The 24,324-nt window shown below is 42.6% G+C and overlaps 1 protein-coding gene across 1 annotated transcript in view; it reads right to left on the bottom strand.

The window, feature by feature from the left end:
* LOC116831097 (maestro heat-like repeat-containing protein family member 6) overlaps positions 1–16,146 on the bottom strand; it is a 23,178-nt gene extending 7,032 nt beyond the window's left edge. The window contains exons 1-14 of the mRNA XM_075064638.1: positions 15,642–16,146; positions 13,789–13,871; positions 11,179–11,331; positions 9,955–10,109; positions 9,312–9,480; positions 6,807–6,976; positions 5,016–5,150; positions 4,772–4,886; positions 4,288–4,431; positions 3,750–3,929; positions 2,423–2,578; positions 1,904–1,996; positions 1,481–1,583; positions 1,092–1,157 (exon numbers count right to left, since the gene is read on the bottom strand). Of these exons, the coding sequence (XP_074920739.1) occupies positions 1,092–1,157; positions 1,481–1,583; positions 1,904–1,996; positions 2,423–2,578; positions 3,750–3,929; positions 4,288–4,431; positions 4,772–4,886; positions 5,016–5,150; positions 6,807–6,976; positions 9,312–9,480; positions 9,955–10,109; positions 11,179–11,331; positions 13,789–13,871; positions 15,642–16,146 (2,227 nt within the window). The remainder of the gene's footprint in view (positions 1–1,091; positions 1,158–1,480; positions 1,584–1,903; positions 1,997–2,422; positions 2,579–3,749; positions 3,930–4,287; positions 4,432–4,771; positions 4,887–5,015; positions 5,151–6,806; positions 6,977–9,311; positions 9,481–9,954; positions 10,110–11,178; positions 11,332–13,788; positions 13,872–15,641) is intronic.
* Positions 16,147–24,324: the final 8,178 nt, after the last annotated feature.

The raw sequence follows: 24,324 nt of genomic DNA, 5'->3' as shown, positions 1-24,324 counted from the left end.
GCCCCTAACAGCCTGCACACACACTCACTCACACACAAACTCCACAATACAATCCACAAACTACAAAAACCTGCTCCTCCAACAGAACTCCCACTGAAACTCCCCTGTTAGCAGTCCTGTTCGCTGGCTCCTGTGCCGCTGCAGCTGTCTTAAATGACTTGCATTGAGTGCAGCCTGCTCTCATCTCATTTTGTGTGAACTTTGAAGCCTGATCTCTTTCTAAATGTCATGTTACTACTCCATGGGTGAGGGAGGGGGAGAGGTTCCAGAGGCTTGTCTGGAATAGATGATGATGATTGATGGAATCATATACATAAAAGCTACAAAAAGTCTATGATTAAGTTATCTATGCCATGGTAGTCCAACTGGTAACCCAAGGGCCACTTGTAAACCTCAAGCCTCTAAACTGTGGCCCTTGAAGGTGACTGTTTTAAGAAGAGAACTTGTATTTGATTATGAATGTAACAGTGTTATCTGAACTGCATCCTGTGGTTTTTAAATGCCTGAAATAGGGAAGAGTAGGTAGGGGGTACCACCTCCTCATGTGCCTCCAACCACCCCATCTTCAGCCCAAGGAGCTCAGCAGCTCACCCAGTGGATTGGAGAGAGTAACTCTGGATGTTTTTTGCTTGCTTCCCTGCTGAGCAGTTAGAGCCCCAGGGATAGAAGGATAAGTGCTCTACTCACTCTGCCTGAGACTAGGGGAGTGCCTAGCACACAGCAGCCTAGGGCAGTCCAAGGGAGGGTATGGTGGGGAGATGAGAACCAGCAACCAGTTATGGCACCCTGATTCTCTACCCTAATACAGGTTAGAGCAGGCCAAGGGTGCCTCTAACTTGTGCTAACTGCCAACCCTCTCCAAGAGAGAGTACAAGGTAAAGGAGGTTGCTTTGACCTGCACTGGGGCAGAGAATCAGCAAATCGTAACTGGTTGCTGGTTCTCAGCTTGCAGTTGTCACAAAAGGTTGACATGAAGATACCACAGTTGAAGTGAAGGATGGACATGTGCAGTCACAGACAGATATATGTATATGTCTGTGTTTCAATGCCAAGGAAGCACACTTGGTTTTAAATGGTAAGTCATTACTTACCACACTGCAATAAATCCATGGCTTCCTTTTCCACTAGGCTGTATTCCATATGCTGGATTATGACGTCTAGAGGTAAATAAAAACGATTAATGTCACATAACATTTCATACCCTACAGTGAAATCTCTAATATTTTGTTCTGCCACCAAACTCCTAGATAATGAGGTGGATATCTGGAAAGTGGTTTAGGGGTAGTGTAGTGTGAATAACAAGAGATGTTAAGGGTTTAATGCGTTTCCTCTATTTTTGCGTAAACTCTGGTGTTAAATCCTTCAGGTGATGGAAATCAAGACTCTTGGAACTAAGGGATTAGCTCTTGCTGCTGTAGAAAATAGTCCTTGTTAAGGGTGGTGATGGAAGCTGAAGGAGATCAAATAACTTAGTGTTTACCTATGAATATGCTGGCAGCTCTTCCTGAAGAAGTCCATGGGCTTCTGAGATACTCTTGGGCCTGGTGTAAGAAGCTCCGTAGTCTTCCTGGGTATTGCTCAATCTGGAAAAAAACAAAGAAAAATCTCAGATTAGTGATGAGCGAACATCCCTTTAGTACCTATATTCCACAAACCTATGACTAGTGCCTATCAACAAACAATCCTTTCCAAACAAAACTTTTTATGACTGGATTACCCCTAAAGAGTAAAAATACCAGATGACGATGCTGTGGAACTTCATGAGCCACGTCAGGTGATGTACTGGAGGAGATGGAAGTCCCTCACAATTTAAAAATGAAGCTTATGTATGTTACCGTTCTTTTCTTCCCACACCACTGAAAAAGCAACATGCAGAATGAAGGAAATCCCAGAGTTCCCTTACAAGATGCTCACAGAGAGTGTCCCAGGACTCCTGGTTGTCATTTAAGGTCCATCCCAAGAAGACTTTACACTCCTGTAAGGTGTCTGTACAGCTCTACAAAAGATGAGACAAGAAGGGTTTCTAGAGTTAACAGAGAGGAGTACTGATAATATTATCAAATAGGTGACAACTGAGAATGGAAATCCAGTTGATATGAATATTAAAGGGAGGGCTCAGTAGACCATATTGTTCCCTCTGGCCTTTAACATACTTTTGTTCATAGTGATCACAGGGAAGTAGTCTGTTAGGGGCCATATAGTAGTCTGAGCCATTCATATCCCTCCCTCTCTGGTAATGGAATAGATTCTTAATCTCCACTTCACTAACGACCTGCACAGAATGTATGATAGCATGAAAACCAGGAGTCTTGGGATACTATCATGAAAAAAGTGAGATGATGCAGCCTTGGGAGTTTAGCAGGAAAGTCGGAAGATCAGGCTTGTAGTGTTGTGCTGTGGAACTTATGGCAGTGGCATTTACCTTGATCACATCAGGATGCTGTTGCTGCAGATTCAGCAGCAGTGGGATCATACTGCTGAGGACCTGCTCCTGCATGAGGGATTTATCTTTCCTATTCAGGGCCCTGAGCAGGTCCCCAAAAAGCTCAGTTGCAGCACAGCATATTTTTTGCCTCTCCTGTGAATGACAAAGGAAAGAACCTCAACAAAGGGCATTTCAATGCAATTTACGGAGTGATCACAGCATAACGCAAACCATGGAGAGAAAATTGTTTTTTCAACTTACCAAAAGCCAGACTGTGTCCAACATTTCTATTCATTAAATGGGTTAAAGAAAGGAATGATCGAATGAATGCTACAGCCAGAGCCAAGAACTCCCATTTGTTTCTATTTCCTGTGTGTATTAGTGCAACTTGCAGTATTTAGGCCTCGAAATACAGTCAAATAAGAGAGTCATAAGATTCTAGTTTAAAGTGTTCTTCACCTTCCCTCTCCTGGGGTTGGCCACTTATACTTTGAGGTTTTTGTAACTCATAGTGTGATCTTGGTTGAACATCTGTGTCCTGGTTTTCTCATCTACACAAATGAGGATAACATTTATCTACTGCACAGGGCTTCTATGAAGCTTAATTAGTTAAAGTTCGTAAAGCACTTTGAAGACGAAAAGCTCTCTACTCTGTAAGTGCTAAATGTTGCTGAATTAAGGCAATGGTAATATCTCCAGCATGTGCAGTATCAGTGATAGATGCATGCAGGAGATGCAACACTCTTGGCTTGGCCAAGACACCTTACTTGGCCTATCAAGTAATACACTGTGTGTGTGTGTGTGTGTGTGTGTGTGTGCATAACACCAGAGCTGCACACCATACTTTTGATTTTGTTGTCTGTGATCTGTGTATGACAATAATAGCACACCTCATAGTGTATTATTGCTTATATACTCCGGGCTTGATTTTTGCCCTCACACAGATTTCATGCGGGTGTAACTCTATTATCTTCAGTGGATTACTCCTCATTTGCACCAGTGAAATGCAGACTCTGGCCCTTTATATTGCTTGAATCCAATCAGATAGGATTTTAGCCTGTCCGTAGTTAGTCTTTGTCTCCAGTCCTTATGGGAGCAAGTCTCCTTTTTCCATCAGAAATTATTCTTACCTAACGGGACCTGAAAATAGGAGTGTTCAGTTGCAATCAATACAATGATAGACAAGAGTAGCAACAATGTTTGCAATAGAGTAAGATTTGGCTTCTGTTTTTATTTGACATGCACACACAAGCTTTAACACCCCTCCCCCCACACAGGTTTAACCACACTCACTTCAACAGTTTCCCCCACCATTGTGTCTTACGTCAGCCAGGAATGGGTGAAGCTGTCTGGCAGTTTTCACAAATTCTGTGCCAAGATGGCCCTTGTGCTTGTGGTGGGTGACAATTTTGGTAGCAGCTTCAAAAGCCATCAGAATTACCTTCTCCTCAGGGTCATTAAAAGTCTTCAGGATATCAGTAAACAGGGCTTTGACTTCCTTCTGCTGCAAGAAATAGAAATTTGCTCACATCCCTAGAAGTATAACAATCTCACAATCCCATAGCCATTTCTTCTAAAATGGATGGAAAGGAGATACCCAGATACACAGCAAAGGTGCTCATCCCTCTGTAGCTGAGGCAGAGGGTATTAGAGACAGTGAGGAACAGTTATTTTTCTCCTTGAAGATTCATGGGCAGATTCTGTGGCTGTGCCAGGTATCTCTCACTGAGTCCTGACTCCCTCCAGCACTTCTTATTCTACTTTGGTAGAGGTGTGGTTTGTTTCATTGCTTTCATGGTAGGTTTAAATATCCTTGACAGTCCTCTAGAGTTTGATTTCATGTATAAACAATTATCACTCACCTTCTGCAGATGAAGTGCAACATTTCCAAGTCCAAGAAGACCAAGCCAACGGACAGTAGGACTTGGGTCAATGTGCCAATTCTTCAGGTGGCCCAGAATATATTGCTTTTTTAGTGTCACATATGTGGACTCAGTAGAGAGAAGCTAAAGAGGCAGAACACATAATAAGTAGCTGACAGGCAAATAGAAAGATTTTCCTATGGGTCATATCAGATATAAAACTTCTTGGACTTGATTGTCTGTTGCCGTGCACCTTATGCGGTCATTTTAGGCCAGAACAAAGTGGATATAAGTCACACCAAATCAGAAAGGCAATATTTTGTGCCCACTTTGCACTGGTATAAATGACTATATAAGGTGCAGGACAATGGAGAGATTGCGTCAGCTGAGACGTTGATGCAAATGACCCATTACCTCACTGAGCTAGCCTGAGAGTGAGCAGTTCCCAAGAATCTCAAACATTCACAGCAGATAAGAGTCTTACCCCAGTGAACAAGGCCATTGCAGTCAGTTTCTGTTTGTCATCCCTGTGGTGCAGGAGAGGGGACACCTTGGTAAACACAGCAAAATCCAGGCTCCGGTAGTGTTTTACAATGGCTCTGTAGAACACACATCAAAACTTTTACTATTGGGAGAGAAGAGTAAACAAGCCAAGGACTAGAGGATACTCCCGACAGAAACCATGTTGGACAGCACAGCCAGATGAACTCAACATTCCAATCACTTACCTAGCTAGAAGGAGAACTCCTTCCAGGTAAGTCTCTGGCATGGATAAAAGGTCCCAGCCTCCTGCCAGACTCACAGATTGCATCAAAGAGGATTTTTCTCTTTTAATCACAGCTTTCAGGGCCTCCACTGCACAGCTAAATTCCAGATAAGAGAGTGATAGATGAGTGATATTTGGAGACACACCAAAACATAGATTTTGTTATGCAAAGCAATTGAAGGGCTAAACTTGCATTTTTAATTTTTGTTTTTAAAATTTGTATTTGTTTTTAGGGGTTGTGCAATGGCCTATTGCTAAGATGCTAATTTAATAAACTAATGTAATTAAGCCATCAGTACCACTTTCATGCACATCTTATATTATAAATGAGACTTTGATCCCCTCTTTTTTCACCACATGGTGTATTGTACTGGAAAGAGTGAGAATTATGTGACTGGCATCTCATAGACTTATTCAAATAGTTACCAGATAGTGGATGGACTGGTCAAGAAATATAGCTAACGGAGACTTTATTTGGTTCCAGGAAGACAGGCCTATGTTTTTGGAGCCAAAATTCCTGAGGTCTATGCCTTCAAATGACATATGTATGCAGCATAGCTAACACTGATGTTTACATTTTAGCATGTTTGTTACATTTGTAGCCCTGGTGTACAGCCAAGATCTCAAACCTATGAGCATCACCATACTAAACTGCAGTAAGTGTTGGGAAAAATCCATCTGTTTAGGAATGGGTGGGATTTGAGCCCTTTTGAGGTTTACTTAGAATTTTTAGTACATCTGAACTTGAACCCCTAAGTATCTGCCTTTCTGAGTCAGGGAAGGCCAGGGGATAGCCCCACTTCTCCTCTGTTTCATAGCAAGCATCTGCTGGGAATCATCTTGTCCCCATGCCAATTAAGCTAAGGAAAGGAATGCTGAGAATGAATTTATCTTTTGGAGGCAAACTGCCTTTTTGAATTTTTTTTACCCTTGCCAAGAAAAAACACAAACATTCCTGCTGAATGTCTTTTTGGGGTTTTGGTTCATCTCAAATGAAAACCCCAAATGAAACTCAAAGGAGTAAGAAACTCCAAAAACCACAATCGGAAGAAAGCCTCAGTATTTCCTGGAAACCCAGTGAAGCAAGATTGGCTGAGTGTTACACAGAGCTCACCTCCCTAGATTATCCCTGGCCTGGCACACTATGTTAGAAACATTTCTTTTTTCATTTCAGTTCTTTTAATGCAGCATCTTATGGCTTTTTCATGTTTTTGTTAATTAATTGTTGGCATCCAGTACATAAGGCCTTTTACACAGATAAATAAGCAGAGAAGGCAGTGGGTACAGGTATCAAAATGAGAACAAACAGAAGAGATGAAGCAGGAGAGATTCTGTTTCCAGACATTCTAATACTTTCCTTGTTATCCGCATTAAAAAAAAGTACATAGATTAACCTCCTCCCATCCCATCCTCCAAAGAACATTCATTAAATATTGATACTGTTTCTTTTGCATTAATTAAAGTCTCTTATCTCAAACCCATCAGGGAGCATTATTCTAAGAGATTGCTCTAACAGAAATATTCTTCCAGGGGTTAGGCTTGACTGGGGAATTGTCTTCTAAGTGGGGTGTCCTAAACACTGTCCTCAGAATTTCCCCTATGTAGATCATCGCATAGGAGAGTTGCTAAATCAGAAGTTCCTCTAGTGCAGAGGTTCTCAAACTATGGGGCCATGGATTACCATTGAGACTTTGATGATGGTGATTCACAGAAATAGGATTATGCACCTAATTAGCACCTTGTCAGAAATTACCTCACAAAGCTGGATGTTTGGAACCTGTCCTCCCAGCCACACACAACCTTTGGGAGGCTCACCAGGTAATGCAGCTGAATGATCAGGAAGATTAACACAGATACATAAAAGGCATCCATAGGCACTGTGCATTCTTTATTACTGAATATTATGCACAGGGCCCTTGTTGCCTGAAAAAGATAAAAATTAGACACACATTTTACTCTGAAATCCTCCATTTCACTCCAACATTTCTTTTTCTCTGCCACAAATATGCTTTGTTCCTCTCCTGACTCACAGTAAATCACAGAAGCTGGAAGTTTGTCCCCTGAAATATTGTCATTAGAGCAGCCAGAACACGGCCCTACCATGCTACAAAGGCCCAGCTTTGATTTGCATCCTAGTTACTTGTTTCATAAACTGCAGGGCCTGGCTGTACTGAGGAAGTGTGAGAGTCCTAAAAAGAGAGGTGCCAGAACATAGTTCTGGAACTATCATTCCTACGTGATACTACCAGAAGTACCAGAATGTCCTCCAAAAGTGTCAGAGCGGCATTCAGGAGCATTTCAGTATGACATGAAATCTACTCAGGGCTTGGCTTCACTTGCAGATGTAGAGCGCTGGGAGTTAAACCAGCCTTCAGAGACTGTAGCAGGGAAAATGCTGCCGTGTGTTTACACTGTCAGCTGCAAGTGCACTGGCATGGCCACATTAGCAGCTCTTGCAATGCCACAAAGAGCAGTGCATTGTGGTAGCTTTCCCAGTGTGCAAGTAGCTGCAATGTGCTTTCCAAAGGGGGTGGGGTGGAGTGTGACAAGAAGTGTGTTGTGTGTATGTGGGGCGAGAGACAGTGTGTTTTGGGGGGCAGAGAGTGTGTCAGCATGCTGTCTTGTAAGTTCAGACAGCAGCAGACCTCCCTCCCCTGTACCACCTCTCCCACACACACTCACAACAGCAGCATTCCACAGTAATGGTTGCTTTGTCCCAGAGCAGACAAGCATGCCGGTTGTCAGAAATGGAGCATTGAAATGGGATACCCACATGTCTGCAGCCGAGTTCAAAACAATGACAAGAGTGGCCACTTGACTTCAGGGGATTATGAGATGTTTCCAGAGGCCAATCACAGCACAGTAATGCAACACGTCATCCACACTGACACCTGGGCATTTCAGCTGGGGTGCAGCAAACTTTATGCTTCTCATGGAGGTGGATTATCAGGAGTGCTCCAGCTGCAGAGTCCTGGTGCTCTAAGTGCTTTGCCAGTGTGGACACTTCAGGAGTTAGGGTGCCTGGGGCTGATTTAGTGTGCTCTAACTTGCAAGTGTAGCCAAGTCCTCAGTCTGCTTCACAGTGAACCCCTTGTTGAATGAGTAGCTGATGTCATGACCTACAAAAGTACTCATGTTCTGTGCTCCTGTAAGAAGGTTAATATCTTGAGTGAGGAGAGAGACAAAACAGGAAAAGATGAGGAAGCTGTCATGGCTTTGGCAAGGACATGAAGGACCTCTCTTGTTTCCCTGTGCCATGGAGCTATATCTCTCCAATCTAAGACATACAGTACTGAGCATATTATACATTTCTTTCTTGGTGGAGGGAGGCCATACATTGTTGTAGTAGTAACATGGATCCTTCTTCCATCTCTCTGGCCTGTGGGTTGTCTGGGTCTCCAGCTAAATTAAGACCAGGTCTACAGCAGGAGCATTTTGATGGTATATATACCAGTGTACTATACCAGCAAAGAGCTCCTAATGGGGATGCAGCTCATACCAGCAAAACTGTGCTTTTGCCAGCACAGCTTATTGCAGCCCTCTGGAGAGACATAACCTATGCTGGTAAAAATGCAGTTTTACTCTTATAATTACATCCACCCCTGGGGCTTTTGCTTGCACAGCTATGTCATTTAGAGATCACTGCTCATCGTACCCCCAGCTGACATAGCTACATTAGCAAAAGTTTAGAAGTGGGTTAAATTTCACCCCTTTCAACAAACACTGACCTGCCCTTCCAGAAAAAGTCCAAACAAGAAATCTACCCTTTCTCGGGGTTCTTCCTTCCCCAGTGTTACTCCACAAATAATATCTGACCCATTCTTCAGCCACTCTGGTCTCAGAGTCTCTGCCAATGTTTACAGTGAAATTCCATACCAATGCAATGGAGGGAGGTGAGGAGGTAAAGGGGAGATTTTGATCAGCCTCTACTACAGGTTGAGACTCTAAATGTATCCCAAAGTGCTATCCATCACTAAGGACCCCAGTTCCAAAACGCCAAAGCAGACCAATTTCCCCTACCCTCGGTTTCTCCTTCCTTGCTGCTCAGTTCTGGAAAGACTCCTGCAGCAGTAAAAGCTACCATCCAAGAGCTGTCCTAGAAAGACCCAGCAGCATATCATGCTCTCTAGATCTCTCCATCTTCCAAGGGATGAGAGCTCCCTGCACAGGTTGCCATGAAGTATATAACTCCTAGGTAGCTGTCTAGACAAGTCTGAAAGCTGGGGGATAGGAGGGTAATATTTGGGTTATTACTTACAGCTAGAGAAAAAAGAGAGGTATTATCCTCAAAGCTATTTCTTGACTCAGAGGTTTCACTCTTCTTGAGGCATGGTCTTCTTTTTAGCATCTCCAGGAGCTCAGCAAGCACCCGGAGGCTGACACATTTTTTGGCTCTGCCTAGGGCCTCCCAGATCTGACTGACATGGCTGCAGATTCGAAAACACAGGAATATGTGATTGACAGATCTCTTCACAGTCGTGCTGCGCTAGTGGCAGAGCTATGGCCATGAGTGGTGGTCAGTGAAGGAATTGGACCTTAGTTCTGGAGTAGCACAATTGGGAGCTGAGACATAGGTTTAGTAACTGGGATCATGTAGTCTTCTGTAGAAAAAATTGCTGTCCTTCAACAGGCATGGAGGAACACCCTGATAGCAGAAGGCACTCTGAGTCTGCATCATAACAAAGTTGACAGGGATTATCAGACTTCTGCTGCTCTATTTGGTTTTCTTGTTTTTAATTACAAACCCTATTTTACATATCAAAGAGTCATTGGGATGAACTCTATTGTATTCAGCATCCTGTTCCTCCTATCTTTCCATCTATGGGGAAGTGGATTGAGACCAGATTCCTCTGTACTCACTCAGCTCTGGAACCATGAAGGGAGCAGTACAGCAATTTTACCTGTCACATGGGAGCGAGAGTCTCAGTAGGGCTGACACTACTTCTCTTGTGTGCTTTTCAGCTAGTAAACACACAGCACCCATAGCTGTCTGTCTGGCACTGGCCTCCTCGATAGCCTGCAGGTGGAAATAAATAATATCCATGATCTCTGGCACCTGTAAAAAACAATAAAACTGGTTTAGAGACTGTTTCTTCTGTGGTTTCATTCCCCTTCCAGTTTATGCCTGAATGTAGCAATGATCAGTGTCTGGGTGGAATTGATTCATGGTGCTACAGAATACTCCTGCTGAATAACAAACAAAGCAACTCCAGGGCTCAGAAGAACTAAAGGCCTTATGCTACAAGGTGATGAGCATATACTGTGCATGCTCAACTTCCATCAGCTTCGATAGGAATTGAGGGCACTAAGCATTTTGCAAGATTAGGCCCTGATAGAGAAACAAACAAAGGGCATATATGGGAAGATTTGCTAATCCAGTTCATCAAGAGTCACCATTGTAATTGCTGGGCTCCTGAGTAATCCTGATCTCATGTGACAATTTACATAATGATTACCCAATGACCATTTATAATTAGTGAAAGTGGAATCTTTTAGGGGTCAGATATTTGTATCAGATACACATCCAAAATGTGGACACACTTTCAAACTATCTGAACCTCCTGTGTCTGCAAAACTGGATTTGAGAGCTTGAACACTGGGTTCCTTACAGGATTTCTGGTAGTTTCTGCCTCTGTTGAGTCTGGAAATACCACAAATGTGTTTTTTTCTTGCATTATTTTGGCTTCTACTCACATCCCGATCTAGGAAATGCAAAGATGCAATGAAAATGAAAAACAATGAAAAGAAAAAAAAATCAACGAAACTATCTCAATTCCCTAAAAATGCTTTGTTTAAGGTTTGGATGATCAATTTGCTGACCCCAATTTGCATCTGATATTTCAGATGCATTTTCTTGTTTTGTAGACTATGCTTTTATACAGACAGGATACAAATACTCATAGAAAGACATAGGAAGGATTTGCTCATCTATCTTTTAAGCAGAACAAGAGGGGACTGCACATTCCTTGAGGAAAGAGTTTGGATTATCTTTTTAAAAAGATGATTCTGAGCCTGTGCTACAGGCTTCAAACTTGTAAAGAGAAAGACAACTCAGAGACTCTAAAGAATGCAAATCCCATCTTCTAAATCCAGAAAAGAGAATTCTAACTTTCCCAACCTCTTACCTGTTCCTTAATATTGTGCCTCTGCTCTTTCAGGACTGAGGTCAACATTACTGCAGCTGCCTGAGCATTGGTTTTCACTGTGTCTCTCAGACCAGCCACAGCTATAAGGATCTGGCTGGTAACTGTAGCCAGGGGACCAGATTCCTCATAGATCTGAAGAAACAGGGAAAAGCCTTTTGTAAATAAAAATGTAAAAATGGCCATACTTGGTCAGACCAATGGTTCATCTAGCCCAGTATCCTGTCTTCTGACAGCAGACAATGCCAGATACTTCAGTGGGAATGAACAGAACAGGGCAATCATCAAGTGTTCCATCCCCTGTCATCCAGTCCCAGCTTCCAGTAGTCAGAGGCTTACGGACACCCAGAGCATGAGGTTGCATCCCTGAACATATCAGCTAATAGCCATTGATGGACCTACGCTCCACAAACTCACTAAATTCTTTTCTAAACCCAGTTATATTTTTGGCCTTCATAAGATCTCCTGGCAACAAGTACCATGGGTTGACTGTGCATTGTCTGAAGAAGTACTTCCTTGTGTTTGTTTTAAATCTCCTGCCTATTAATTTCATTGGGTGGCCCCTGGTTCTTGTGTTATGTGAATGGGTAAATAGCACTTTCTTATTCACTTTCTCACACCAGTCATGATTTTATAGACCTCTATCATATCCCCCCTTTGTTATTGCTTTTCCAAGCAGGGCCGGCTCTAGGTTTTTTGCCGCCCCAAGCAAAAAAAATTTTGGCTGCCTCCCACCCCAGCCCTGGGCTTCCCACCCGCACTCCCCTGCTGCCTCAGCCCTGGGCTCCCCCCACACCCACACCCCTTGCCGCCCCAACGCTGGGCTCCCTCCTTTTCCCCCCACCAGTGCCCTCCTTCCCCCACTCCCTTGCCACCCCAGCCCTGGGCTTTCCCCAGCAACCTGCGCCCTCCTGCTGTCCCAGTCCTGGGTCACTGGTAACTCGCTTCCAGGGCGGGTCATTCAGCAGGAATTTTGGATGTGCACAGAACACAGATAGGATTGGTTCCCATATGGTTAAAGAACTGCAGTAAAGTGGAACAATTTTCAGCTTGTGTGATTGGAGGATATCTGGATGAATATTATAAGACTGTCCTACATAAATGAGGAAAAGTTGAGGTGCCTTTATTATTCTTTTGTTCCACTCTTTGGGCCGATCTACACTAGGGGGGGAAATTGATCTAAGATATGCAACTTCAGCTATGTGAACAACGTAGCTGAAGTCAAAGTATCTTAGATCAAGTTACCTACCGTCCTCATGGTACGGGATCGACGTCTGTGGCTCCCCCTGTCGATTCCACTATCGCCGTTCGCATTGGTGGAGTTCCAGAGTCGACAGGAGCTTGTTCGGGGATAGATATATTGCGTCTAGATGAGACGTGATATATCGATCCCCGAGAAATCAATTGCTACCCAGCCGATACGACTGGTAGTGAAGACATACCCTGAGTTTCTATGGGGAATTTGCCAATGCAATATTACTGTCTTCCTTTTAAACAACTAAAACTTTTTTAAAAAAGGGCAATAGCTGTTGAAAATAGCAATTCCAGTCCTAAAAACCACTGGGAAGCATTTCTTGCTCAATTTTATCCTAGTTTTTCTACAGCAAGTTACAGTGGATCAGTATATTTGATTTGGGAAAAATGAAGTAACAGCTTCCCAAATTGAGCTTGAGCTCTCCTGAATTTTGAGGGTGTTCAAATCTGGAAGGCAGGTGCTAGATTCCCTTTCTGAATATTAGCTAAATCTGGAAAGGAAAAGTCAATTTCTGCTTCCATGGCTCAGAAGTGCAAATCCTCCTACATGCCTGGTACTGTATCTAAAGCTGCTGAAGTCCCCTAGCAGAGCTTCCCCTCCCTTACTTTTCATTTTAAATTCTAATGAGATCCACGTACCTCCCTTGCTAGGCTTCAGATAGAGAGAGGCACTGTCCATTTAGTCCACTCAATTCCTTCTTTGAGGGCTGCAAGGTAAGGTCACACCAGTATCCCTAATCCAGTCTGGGGAAATCTTCTGAAGGGGATACCAGGGGCAAAGCCTTCTACTCCCTGGGCACACTTGTTCCCCATTCACAGTGTCACCCCTTTCGACTCATAGCAAGCTGCAGCATGGCACAGCTACCTCACTCCCTACCTCTCCCTTTCCTGTTGATAGCATCCAAGGGATTGCTGGGAAATGTAGTTCTTTCCCTGTTCCAGGGCTGGCTCTATAGGCAGGGAGGTAGTCAAGGAACTATAGCTCCCAGGGTCCCATGGGTTCTCAGCTCCCATGCTGGATCCCCAGCTGCTCTGTGGCTCCACTTCTGCAGGGTTGTGAGAGGGGAGGACGCGAGTTTAAAAAAAAAAAAAAGGATGGCCAGAATGCTGCCCCCTGGAAATGTGCCGCCCCAAGCACCTGCTTGTTTTGCTGGTGCCCAGAGCCGGCCCTGTTTCTAAGCTGACTAGTCCCAGTCTTTTTAATCTCTCCTCAGAGGGAAGCTGTTCCATACCCCTAATAATTTTTGTTGCCCTTCTCTTTATTTTTTCAATTTCTCATACATCTATTTTGAGATGGGGTGACCAGAACTGTATGCAGTGTTCAAGGTGTGATTGTACCATGGATTTAGTAGTGGCATTTACTGTCTTATCTGTCTCTTTCCTAATAATTCCTAACATTCTGTTCGCTTTTTTGACTATCACTGCAAATCGAGCAGATGTTTTCAGAGAACTAGCCACAAAGACACCAAGATCTCTTTCTTGAGTGGAAACAGCTAATTTAGACCCCATCACTACAAATGTAGAGTTGGGATTATGTTTCCCAAAGTGAATTACTTTGCATTTATCAACACTGAATTTCATATGGCAGTTTGTTACTCAGTCACATGGTATTGTGAGATCCCCTTGTAAATCTCTGCAGTCTGCTTTGGACTTAACTGTTTTGAGTAATTTTGTATCATCTGCAAACTTGGCCACCTCACTGTTTACTTCTTTTTCCAGATCATTTATTAACATGTTCAATAGCACTGGTCCTACTACAGATCCCTGGGGGACACCACTATTTACCGCTCTGACGATTTATTCCTACTCTTTGTTTCCTGTCTTTTAACTTTTATTGATCCATAAGAGGACCTTCCCTCTTATCCCAAAGCTCCTTACTTTGATTATGAGCTTTTGGTAAGGAACCTTGTCAAAGGCTTTCTGAAAGTCCAAATATATTATATCCACTGGATCACTCCTGTCCACATGTTTGTTGACCCCCCTCAAAGAATTCTAATAGACTGGTGAGGCATGATTCCTTTTATAAAAGCCATGCTGACTCTTCCCCAACAAATCATGTTCATCCATCTGTATGATAATTCTGTTCTTTACTATAGTTTCAACCAATTTGCCTGGTACTGATGTGAGGCTTACCAACCGGTAATTGCCAGGATCGCTTAAGGAGCCCTTTAAAAAAAAATGGTGTCACATTAGCTATCCTCCAGTCATCTGGTACAGAAGCTGATTAGAGTGATAGGTTACATACCAAAGGTAGTAGTTCTGCAATTTCATATTTGAATTCCTTCAGATGACTTACATCATCTGCATTCAAAAGACTGATACTACCAGGAGTCTAGTTAAAGCCTGAATTGGAGAGGAAGCTTCTTTCCTGGTGTCAGATGAGTTGTAAAATCTCACAGCAGGTTTCCTTAATCTTTAATGTCATAGTTTATAAAATGGCTTGAACTGTATGAGATAGGTGTACAAAAAGAAGGCCCAGAGCATGCAGGATAAGTGAGTGGAGGGAAAAATAGGGCCAGTAGCATGCAGATAAGGGCCAGAAACCTGCAGGAATAGATGTGTGAAGATAAGGACCAGAGCATGCAGGGAAATGTGTGCATAGAGAAGATCTTGTTGTATGTAGGGTTAAGTAGGCAGAGAAAGAGCCTCAAGTGTGCAGAGAGTTGACCAGGAGCATATAGACAAGATGCTCTGAGCGTGTGGAAATAAACAGGCCAAGTGAAGGCATGGGGCATACAGAGGGAGGGCTGGCGCGCGAGAGGCAAAGAAGCAGGTGTGAAAGCAATATGAAACACTTACCCGTACTGGGGCCCAGCTCCGGGCCCCCAGAAGGGGCATGGACTCTGGCAGAAGGGGTGTGGCCTCTATCGGAAGAGGCAGGGCTGGGGTATGCCTCCCCCAGCCAGCCCATCCATGCTGCCTGGCCTGCGCTGCCCGGGGCTCCAGTGGCAATTTAAAAGGGCCTGGGACTCCAGCTTCTGCTACGATATTGATGCAAGTGGCCAGGAGCCCTGGGTCCTTTTAAATCACTGGCCCCGGGGCAGCTGCCTCTCTTACCCTGTGTCGGCGGTCCGGGGGAGGGGGAAGGGGAAGTGATGTTAAAGTGCTGCTGTGGCAGCACTTTAAGGAGAGTCCTTTGCCGCAGCAGCGCTTTAACATCGACTGTGCACAGGCTGGTACCAGCTTCTTACCAGTATGCTGTACCAGCCTGTACCAGCCCACTTTCACCTGTACAAAGAAGCCATGATTTGCATAATAAATGGTGAATGTTTGTACCTCACAGTTGCTTTTCTCTTCCTGCTGTGGGGAGACATCTGTGTTAAACCCACAATATGTCTTTGCGCTTTCCCCTTCTGCCCTAATATTCTCTTTTTCCTTTTCCTGCTGCAGGGTGATGCTTTCTGCCTCCTCCATTATAATACGGGGCTCTGGCTCTAGTTCACCAGTTAGAACCTTCTCCTGCACCACTGTGTGTCTGATTTTCCTTTTCAGCACACTCTCCTTCCCATGAGCAATGCGCTGAGATGTTTCAAAAGTTGCCTGCTGCTGTTGGTTCCCAGTGTTTGCCTCATTCCCCAAGCGCAGCTGTATATTTTCATTTAAGAAGATGATCTCTGGTTCTCTGATGGGAACCTTCTTCAGCTCCAAATAGATAATATAGGTTGTTTTGATGAATTTCTTTATAGCTAACGCCATCCTACAAGCAAGACAGAAAGAAAATCCACCCATTTTTATTCCTACCACAGACAGTCTAGTGAAAACGATATAAGACTGGGAGCCAAAAGCTCCCTATTCTAATTCTAACTCTGCCACTGTCGAACTATGTGTAGCCTTCGGTGCATCCTTTCGGGCAGAATTTCCAAACTTGGGCGCCATTGACTTCAAAGGAAATTGTGGATACTCAGCATCTCTGATAAGCAGTGTAGGAACACAGGAAATGCCAGACTGGATCATACCTAGAGTCCAACTACTTAGTATCCTGTCTCCGACAGTGGTCAGCACCAGTTGCTTAAGAGGAAGGTGCAAAAACCTCTCAGTAGGCAGACATGGGGTAATCTGGCCTCCACGTTATGTCTCATCCTAATCTCTAATAGTTAGAGATGCGTTTAAACCCAGCAAGGTTTTCTATCCCTTCCAACATTCTGATCATCAATTACAATTCTGGATAACTTAAGGCATTCAAGTTTGAAATGTTGGCCCTAAAACATTGAGGCCTCAGTTTCCCGTTTGTAAAATTGATATAATAATTACCTACCTATCATGCAGGGGTGTTAATTAATTTTTTTAACTATGTATGGTAAATTTAAACCTTTCTCTTTCTATGTTAGTAACATACATTTCTACCAGTGGGTATACTTTGCTCATGAGAATGTCTTTGTTTCCAAATATTAATTTATATTAATTAAAAGTTAATATACCAAACAATCTTCACCGTAAAATATTTCCTATTTCTTTCAAATTCAAAGGGACACACTGACTAACATGCTGTTGAGATAAGATTGCACAGACTTTCCAAAAATATTAGAAGCTGCCATTAATGACTAACATTTTATTTTGCTTTGGAACAGTTGAGCTCACAGATGCTTCCAGTGCCAAAATGAGGTACCACAAAACAGACATTTCTTCATCCAGACAAGGGCTAGAGTTTCAATCATTCAAATTCTCACTTCACTAATCATGTAGTTCAAAACTCTAAGCTTAAAATTTAATGTTTTTTAATTGCCATTCCCAGGGGACACCGCTGTCTGCTCAAATATTGGATATGTTCAGGTCAAGAATTTTCCCAGCTATATCCTTTGCAAGAATTTTACTTCAAATTCTATGCCCCAGCCAGGAAACTGGGAGCTACCTCAGGAAATCTGGCATTCAAGAAAGTCTCAGCCTGGGGAAGGCTGGCTGCTGCTGGCAAACAACTCTGAGGATGGCATCAACCTGGTAACTCTCACCTGGAAACTACAGAACTGGGGGGAAGTAGCCAAGTGAAAACTGCATGAGCGATGGTACATCGAAGCTGATGATATCAGATTTGATTGAATGAGAATAACAGAGAGTTAGAGAGAGTAAAAGCTGTCAATCTGTATGGGGTAGCAGTGCAGGGCTCCAAGGTCAGGGCACAATGGACAGGAATGTCACTCACAGGTAGCGTGGTTACCAAGAAAACACATTTTTGTTTTAAAATTAAATGAAAAAACATTGTGAAACCAGCGCCACAATGTGACCCTGCAACCCACTATTAACAGTGTGGTACATGTCCCCACTCTGTGTCCAGGCCAAAAAGGATACGAGTCTGTTATAGTTTCCAGCTACAGGACTCAATCCTTTAAGTGAAGCAGTATCTCTTAGCTTAGCTTTTAGCTCTGTGCAATACTCACTCACAATCAAGATGGTGGCCATCATGCCACATAAGGACAGAAAGCAACATGGAAAAGGCCAGATAGACCCTGCATGATATTCACAAGCTGACAGTAATTGCCACCTGGAGAGCAGCAGGGCAAATGATGGCTGATGGGATCAGCAGAGTAAATGCCACATGGGGATGCAGAATGTGCGTAGAAGCATCTGGGTAAATGGGAAGATCCACTTATATGTCTGAGATGATGGGATGCTGAGTAATACTGTGTGTCTCCAGTTTGATTTCTGCAATCAGGAAAGCAGCATCTGCCTTAGTGGAAGTAAAGCAATCACTTGGGGCTGGGCTAGGGAAGGATCTCATCAGTGGTTAAGAGGCAGGAGTATGGCACAATAGACTCACTTGTGTCACAAGTGTTATGGTTACCATGGCAATGGCTAGGCAATGACTAACCATAAACTACTGTGTTACCTCTCTGCCTCAGCAAGAGAGCCCTTTGCTGGAGCTTAAACAATAATAGAAGTGTGTGTTGGAGGAGTGTGAGAGAGAGACAGAGTGTGTATGAGGGAAAGATAGAGGGTGTGCTGGGGCAGTGGGAGAGATAATGTGCTGTCACTTTAAGCTCAGCACCCACCAGTCTGAAGGTTTGTTCAATCTAGCAGCAGCAGCCACCAGCTCCCACTTGTGACCCAGAGGCAGCAGCACAGGCTCCGGTCCCCCCACCCCAGATCAGCAAAGACCAGTACACAGATGGGGGGATGTTGATACCCCAGCATCAGCCCTCCTGCCCCTGCACAGCAGACAGGAGGGTCCCAGGATCAGCATGGCCAGGGGCAGCTCCAAGCAGGGGAAGGGAGCAGGAGCAGGGGTGCCAGAATGGGGGGTGAGGGTTAGGGGGCCTGGCCCCATCACTTTTAAAAGTGGGAGGGCTATACTGTAAGGCCAAGTGATGGGGGGAGTGGGTGGAGAGGAGTAATCAGGGAGCAGCATCTTTGGGGGGAAGAGGCGATGCGAGGGCACGGCCTTGGGAGGAAAGGCAATGTGAAGGTGGGGACTCAGTGGGGAGGGACGGCATGAGGGCAGGGGCACATGGGGAATGGACGGTGGTTCCTCCCCACTTTTTAGGGAGGAGCAGGAGCAGCAGTGGCTGCAGATGGCTGAAAAGCAGTGCGAGGAGGAGAGACATGAAACCCTTGCTCCGGAGGTGCCTCCTGAGCAAGGCGCACCCTGGGTGGTCACCCAGCCTGCCTACTGCTGAGGCTGGCCCTGGTTACAGATTTTAAATTAAACTGATTTCATAATATCAGTAAATATCCATAATTCCTCATAGAGTATTAATACCTACATTTCACAATGAGATTAGTCACAAGCTTTCATAAAAGACTTTATTCGATCCACTTTTATAGTACAATAATATTACATAGAATCAGTTGATTTCAATTGCTTATTCTTTGGATGGGGTTCATATCCCCTGTTCTCCCCTGGGATGGCTGGACTCTGATTGTCACAGTGGGGCTCTTGGCTCAGGCTCTGATTTAGCTCCTATTTAAGTCATTGGCACAACTCATGGTGCAGGATGAGGCCACACATAAAGATTAAAACTGATTTTCCTGTTACTGACTTTCTCACTCTTAGAAGAGTTATTATTTCCCTACATATAATTTTCTGGGACCTTGGAATTCATGGAGGACTTTGGTGGACTAAAGTACCGAGCTACACGACGAGTGAGATGAGTGACAGGTCAAATACAGACGCAAGAAACCGAAACATTTTTCTTGAAAATCAGAGAGCTTAATCTGAGAACTGTTCACTCAATAATTTAGGGAAAAAAGCTGGAGAATAATTTAAAAGTTTTAACCTGTACACCCTTCAGGTAGGGATTGACTCGATTCTATGTTTGTACACAGAACTATGAACCCAGGATAACGGAGCCCAAGGTCTGATTGGGCATCATGATCATCATGATCATCATCAAATTTGGTACCAATCAGTATAAGATCATAAATAATGACATTGCAAAAAGAGAAAAAAGGGCATATTTGCTGATGCGTGAGATGACTTACCTGTCTGGATGCAAGAAAGAAGCAAGAAGAGAAGATACACTGTCTGAGACTCATAATTTGGCCAAATTTGGGCCAGTTTTCATGTGGGCATCCATAGGTTTATTGCTTGCACCAAGGTCAACCCCTCGCTTTCAAGTCCCTGCTCCAAGCATGAACATGGTAGAACTGCTTAATGAAACAGCTTTGTAAGAATTTTTAACATGGGTAAAACAATGTACTTTTTCTGGATCTCACCTGAGACTCATTTCACCTGAAATTTTCCAAAAAGAATTCAGCCTATGCAGACATCGAGCAGGGAACATTTTAGTCCTATTGGTTAACGTTTGGCAGAGTTACATGCAATTGAAAACAGGCTGTTATGGAAAGTGTTGGACAACCTTAACTGTAGGCTTCACTATAGTGTGTTGCCTATAAGATCTTTTTTTTTAGCTCAGAAGCCATTTTTCTCGATAAACAGAAATATCCTTGAATAAAACCAACAGCGTGACTTCTTAAAAATACAGGAAAAAAAGCTTTGCAAACTCAATCTAGATTTGTCCAATAACAATTTACAAGGCTTGGAAAAAGCACAAAATACACACCATTTGTCTGCTCCCCACCATCAGCAGCACTCTCCTTTTTGAGTCATTAATGAACCAATACCAAACATGGTTGTAGGGAATGCTTTGTTGCATGTTCACTCTGTTGAATTAAATGTAAAACCAAAGTTTAACCGCTTGTGTTCATTACAGAATCCAGGTCACTTTTTATAAGAGACTGTGTGCTAGCTTTGGTGTTCTGACCAAATCCAGATTTCACTAGGTACATATTTCTTATTTAAAAACTCCTGAAATTTCAATTCTTTTCCCCTTTCCCGTCCTAATTGTATATGTAATGCTGCTGCACACTGTTAATCGGCTCAGCGATTTCTCCCCAAGAATTGGCTGCACTTCAGGGCAGGTGAAATTACTTCTGTACTGTAGATGTAAAATTGAAAAGCATTTTAGGATACTTCAATATAGAAGTGTAATAACATAAATATTATGGAAAGGATGAAGCATAATTGTAGGATTTGTTCAACAGCCCTTGACAGATATGAATCCGAGTGAATGTACATGAAACATTTCAAATAGTACCTTAATTTTTTGCCTGTTTGAAAAATACTGGGACCGTAATTGCACCTGTAGACATCAGCGCTATAAATAGAGTGTATAGCAAAAGGCAAAAGAAAATGAGATGTGAATGTGAATTTATAATAAAATGTTTTGTATAAAGTCCCTGTCATTAGCATCCATCTGGACAGAGCTGATTAATTCTCTTAGCACAAGTGCAGACTTCACCAGGCAGGGGATGTAAAGATTAAAGGATATTTGACAGTAGAGAACCCGGGAAGTTGAACCGTCTGTGGAATTAGTACATGAACACTGACAAGATGTAGATTGCCCTAATTTTCTATTATTTAACTTGTTATTGGTACCTCATGAAACTTCACTTTGTATGAATGGTTCAAAAATACGTTATTTTCAACAAGAACTTCTCTTTTTACTTTGAATTCCTTTCCAGAGATCCTCCTTAGGTGGCACAACTACACCTGGCCCCATGTCGTGGGCTTGGCTCAATCTATCCCCAAGTGTGCGTCCAGGAAACATAGAGCCTAATCACAGTCAGAGTAGATGGAAATGCCTTGAAAAGAATAGAAAGAAACATGTACTCTCCAGACAACTAGAGCAGAAAGACAGAATATCATAGATACACACTAACATCTTGGATTGAAAGAAAGATACCCTTAGGATAAATTTATGAGAGTGATGATTGCTGAACAAGGACATTCAACTATAAAGGATTTTGTGTTCATTATAATCTTTTTGAATTAAAGGGTTAAAGGGAAAATAGTTTCAAATATTTTAATGAATCTATAAAGTCACTAACCACTCTATTTTACATACAAATATTTAACTCACTAAGTCTATGTCTACATTTAAAATGCTAACACCTGTGGCCCTGCAGCTTGGCTGCTGTATTGCTTCAGCGTAGACACTTACTACAGTGGTGGAATGGGTTCTCCTATCGCTGTAGTTAATCCACTAGGTTGAGGGAAGAATTCTTCTGTCGAGCTAGTGCTGTCTACACTAGGGGTTAGGTTGGCATAACTATGTTTCTCAGGTGTGTGGATTTTTCACACTTCTGAGAGTCATAGCTATGCGGATATAAGTTTCCAGTGTAGACAGGGAATTAGGCATCTAATTGCTATTTGTGCCTTTGAAAATCTCACCCTAAAATCTTAGTTAAAAGTCTAATAGTCAGACACAAAAGTTCATGGACGTTATCCATTCTGAGTTACCCAGCATTACCCTAAAATCAGATAGGTAATTTGTCTGGTCTTCATCAGTATGGAACTCTAGCCACCAACACCTTGTCTACAATCAGAAGATGTATGTTCATTTTTCTGCATGGTTGAAGATTCACCAGTGCTACTAATGTTGAAAAATACCTATTTTTCCATTGTACCGTATATAACTTCCATTAAAATTCAGAGGTACTACCAATTGGTCAAGTTCCTAGGCCATGGGAAAGGTTTGTTAACAGATATACTACATGAAGGATGGTCAAATTTACCCCATTTTAATAGAGGGGATTGTCTTAGTAAATTCAAATGATCTTACAAATTCTAAACCTTTGAAAAGCTAAAGGCTGGGGGACTATATTCACTTCTACAACATGTCACCTTTGTACCACTCTAGCAGTGCAAAGAGGCCATAAAGTTCCCCTGACAAAGATCTGAGGATTCCCCCAGTTACCACAATGTTTCCTGGTCTAAATCTACAGAAAGTCTTGGTAACTATTAACAAACGCTGGGCTAGATTCTATGATACAGGGTGGTGAAACGTAGTCATAAAAAGAGGCTTAAATAACCCTATAGAATACCTTAATCACAGGGGGATTCTTTAGTTGATATAGAGCTAGTGTAAAAGCTGGCCCTACTCCTGGCATAGGGCATGTGTTGGGGATACACTGTGGGGTGGAGAAGGTGTTTTTAGATGGCATAATTTAGACCAACCCTAGGGCTGCTCTCAGTTTTGCTGGGCAGGCTCCAACTGTTGCCAGAATTAGCCAGATGCAAAGGATGGCAGATCTGGCTTTTTAATGTGGACTATTATATTGCTACTGATATGCATATGAAAGATTGGGACCACTGGTATATCTTAGATTGGGAATCATAGCTCAGTTCTACCATTTATATGTCAGATGTACATAATTATATGGATTCATGTTCTAATGATGTATTTTAACAGAGGAATGTTTGCAACAAAATATATCAGGAAAATGAACCACTTAAAATGATATGACTGTAAATATCTCCAGAGCACAAGTGCTTTGAAGAAGTATAGTAAAAGGTTTAATTGATCTCAGGATGGGGGCCAGATGTTTCTGTGAGCAGTGAGTATACTGAAGCCATTTTTTTTTACATAAAAACAAAATTTGCTCATAGAGGATTCCATCAAGAAACAGCCCTATATATACCCACAGTGAGACACACATACAGAATTATGCTACTGTGTCTTGTGATATATACAATCAAAAATTCAAAGGGCAGGTTCCTTGGCTTTGTTAACTGGGCTTTGAACCCACTTGAATGGGGGTTACTACCTGCAGGTTTTTTTTACCTACAGTTCTTCCTTTTGAAAATCACATCTACTATGAAATTCATATCTCCTCTGTGGTTTTCCCAATGTTTTCCTGTGAGTCTCAAAAGCTGTAAAACTAGGAGAGTTGCAAGAGAAATGGTTTACTGTATTATGAGTATTGTGACATAAATTCCCACTTACTAATCAGAGTCATAAATTCCTGTCTGATATGAGCAGCAAAATAAGATAAAAAGACATATTGGTGCCAGCATACATCAAAATAACTGTGAGCTGTGCTTTCCTGTCAGACTTCATAAATATTAGGCCTGAGATTACAACTGAGCTGCAGAACTGCAGACAAGACAGCAGCAAAGTATTTATTTGATATGCTTATGCTATAAACTTCACATCTGATTTTTCCATCTCTGATAGAGTAGTATGTTTGATAAGAGGGAACAGTTGTATTGTACATAACATATGTATCATCTATGAATTTATAATCACTGTGCCTTTTGTCTCCTTATTTTTTTGATAAATGAGTGATCAATTTTGTTCCTTTTGCTTTATCAAAAAAAAAGCTAATTATATTAATTTCTGCAAATAGGGTTCTTAAAAGTGAGAGAAATGGCTCTGAATAAAATACTGAACACACCGTGAATGAGGATTATTACTATTATTAATAAAAAGACATTCTCTTTGCTGCAATTGTGGTTATACTTGAAATAATCTGGCTTCTGATAGTCTTTGCAGAAGGCAAGAAAAAAATCTGTGTCCTCAAATAATTACTTCAGATAGATGTCTGCTTCTCTATCAGCACTACAAGCCACATGTCAGCTACTTGACTGAAGGTGTTTTG

Source organism: Chelonoidis abingdonii, chromosome 1 (assembly GCF_003597395.2).
Source record: "Chelonoidis abingdonii isolate Lonesome George chromosome 1, CheloAbing_2.0, whole genome shotgun sequence".
Lineage (NCBI taxonomy): Eukaryota > Metazoa > Chordata > Testudines > Testudinidae > Chelonoidis > Chelonoidis abingdonii.
The sequence above is the reverse complement of the archived record's forward strand: the minus strand, read 5'-3'. Positions and strand labels throughout refer to the sequence as shown.